At 37.6% G+C, this 1,817-nt stretch overlaps 1 protein-coding gene across 1 annotated transcript; it reads right to left on the bottom strand.

Moving 5' to 3' along the window:
- Nucleotides 1–676: 676 nt before the first annotated feature.
- On the bottom strand, nucleotides 677–1,444 carry LOC114404254. Its single transcript, XM_028367310.1, has 2 exons — nucleotides 1,019–1,444; nucleotides 677–937 (listed from the first exon to the last, which is right to left on the bottom strand). Exons 1-2 carry the CDS (start codon nucleotides 1,442–1,444, stop codon nucleotides 677–679), a joined length of 687 nt encoding a protein of 228 aa, XP_028223111.1.
- Between the last annotated feature and the right edge of the window lie 373 nt (nucleotides 1,445–1,817).

Raw genomic sequence — 1,817 nt, forward strand, 5'->3', positions numbered from 1 at the left:
AACCCCTCCTTCTTAATTATTCTGAGGCCACTTGATCCAACATGTATCCCTGTAATCTCTTAGTGGGACATCTATTTAGAATATACACAACAGTAGATGTTGCCTCTACGCAAAAGTAATGAGGCATTCCCTTCCCTTTCATCATGCTCCTGGCCATGTTCAGAATGGTTCTGTTTCTTCTCTCAGCAACACCATTATGTTGAGGTGTATAGGAAGATGTCACTTCATGAATTATTCCCTCTTCATCACAAAATGATTGAAATTCATGTGAGTTATACTCACCACCTCCATCTATTCTAAGCACTTTGATTACCTTATCACTCTGCTTTCCACTCAACAACTTAAACTTCTTTAAAAATGTTAAACACTTCACTTTTCTGCTTAATGAGATAGATCCATATTTTTCTAGTAAATTCATCAATGAATGACACAAAGTAACTGTTACCTCCTAGGGATTTCACTTCAAAAGGACCACATACATCAAAATAGGTCACTTTAAGCTTTCTTTTGGATCTGATTGAAATTTCTGACTTGAAAGAATTCCTTGGTTGCTTTGACACACAACTATTTTGGTATCTCAATTTGAGGGAGACCATGAACCATTTTCTTAATTTTCAATTCACTTAAACTCCTAAAATTTAGATGACCAAACCTGTGATGCCACATCTAGCTTTCATCACTTATAAAAGCAGCCAAGCATTGAAATTCTGCAATCTGACAAAGGGGCCTTTAGAATCAACCTCTTATTGCTATCCAGCATCTTCAGTTGACTGTCCTCCATCTGTAATGAGTAGCCCTTTTCTAGCAACTGTCCCAAACTCAACAAATTATTCTTCATATTGGGAACATATAGCAAATCATTGATAAATGAGTGTTGTCCATCCTTCCTCTGAACTATCACCTTTCCAATGCCTTCTGCAGTTACAGAAACTGTTATCTGCAAACTTGATCTTGCTCTTCACCTTATCATCAATGTTTACAAACCACTCTCTATGTCCAGTCATGTGATTGGAACAACCTGTGTCAAGATACCACAGATAACACTGTCTTCTTCTGAGTTTGTAGTTGCCAGTAGTAACACTTTATCAAAGTCAAAATCCTCATCTTGTGCCAATTGAGCCTCATCTGCATTTCTTGGAACCCTTTTATTTATGCATTCATCTACAAAATGTCCCCATTTCTGACAATTATGACACTGAATCCCTTTCTTGTTGAATTTCTTGTTGCCCACTTTGTGATTCCCTCCACTTTTCTTGTCAGTTTCTTCATTCTGGTTATGATTTCTAGAATTGTTGGAACCCTTACCTGATCCCTTCCACTTATTGTTCTTCCACTTTCCCTTTCCCTTCTTATTCTTGCCACCATCATAGTTGTTCCCTTTAGTTGTTTGGGCTTGCATAGCTTGCTCAGCTGATCTTTGTGAGTTTCTTTCATTGAGCCTCATCTCTTGAGCTTTAAGTATTCCTTGCAGTCTTCAATCTTCATTTCTTCAAGATCCTGGCCTTTCTCAATTGCCACCACTATATGATCGAATCTTGGTGTCAAGGTTCTTAATACATTGTCAATGATCCCCAAGTCTGATTGCTTGTCACCATAAGCATTCATTTGATTTGTAATTGCCAAGATTCGAGAAAAGAACTCACTAATGCTGTCTTGATCACTCATTTGTAGAAGTTCATACTGCCTTCTCAAGGTCTGCAACTTCACCTTCTTAAGTTTGCTATCCCTTGCATAGGATTTCTCTAGAGTATCCCATGCCTTCTTTGTAGTATCAGCAGATCTAATTTTTTGGAAATTATTTGCATCTACACACTGAT

Source organism: Glycine soja, unplaced genomic scaffold (genome assembly GCF_004193775.1).
Source record: "Glycine soja cultivar W05 unplaced genomic scaffold, ASM419377v2 tig00014471_1_pilon, whole genome shotgun sequence".
Lineage (NCBI taxonomy): Eukaryota > Viridiplantae > Streptophyta > Magnoliopsida > Fabales > Fabaceae > Glycine > Glycine soja.

Bases quoted from the DNA above. Each gene is read 5' to 3' on its own strand.
- LOC114404254 (XM_028367310.1), bottom strand. From the start codon at position 1,444: ATGAGGCTCAATGAAAGAAACTCACAAAGATCAGCTGAGCAAGCTATG. The intron at 938-1,018 runs GTTGTTCCAATC...TCAAGTTTGCAG, and splicing joins TCTGTGGTATCTTGACACAG to ATAACAGTTTCTGTAACTGC.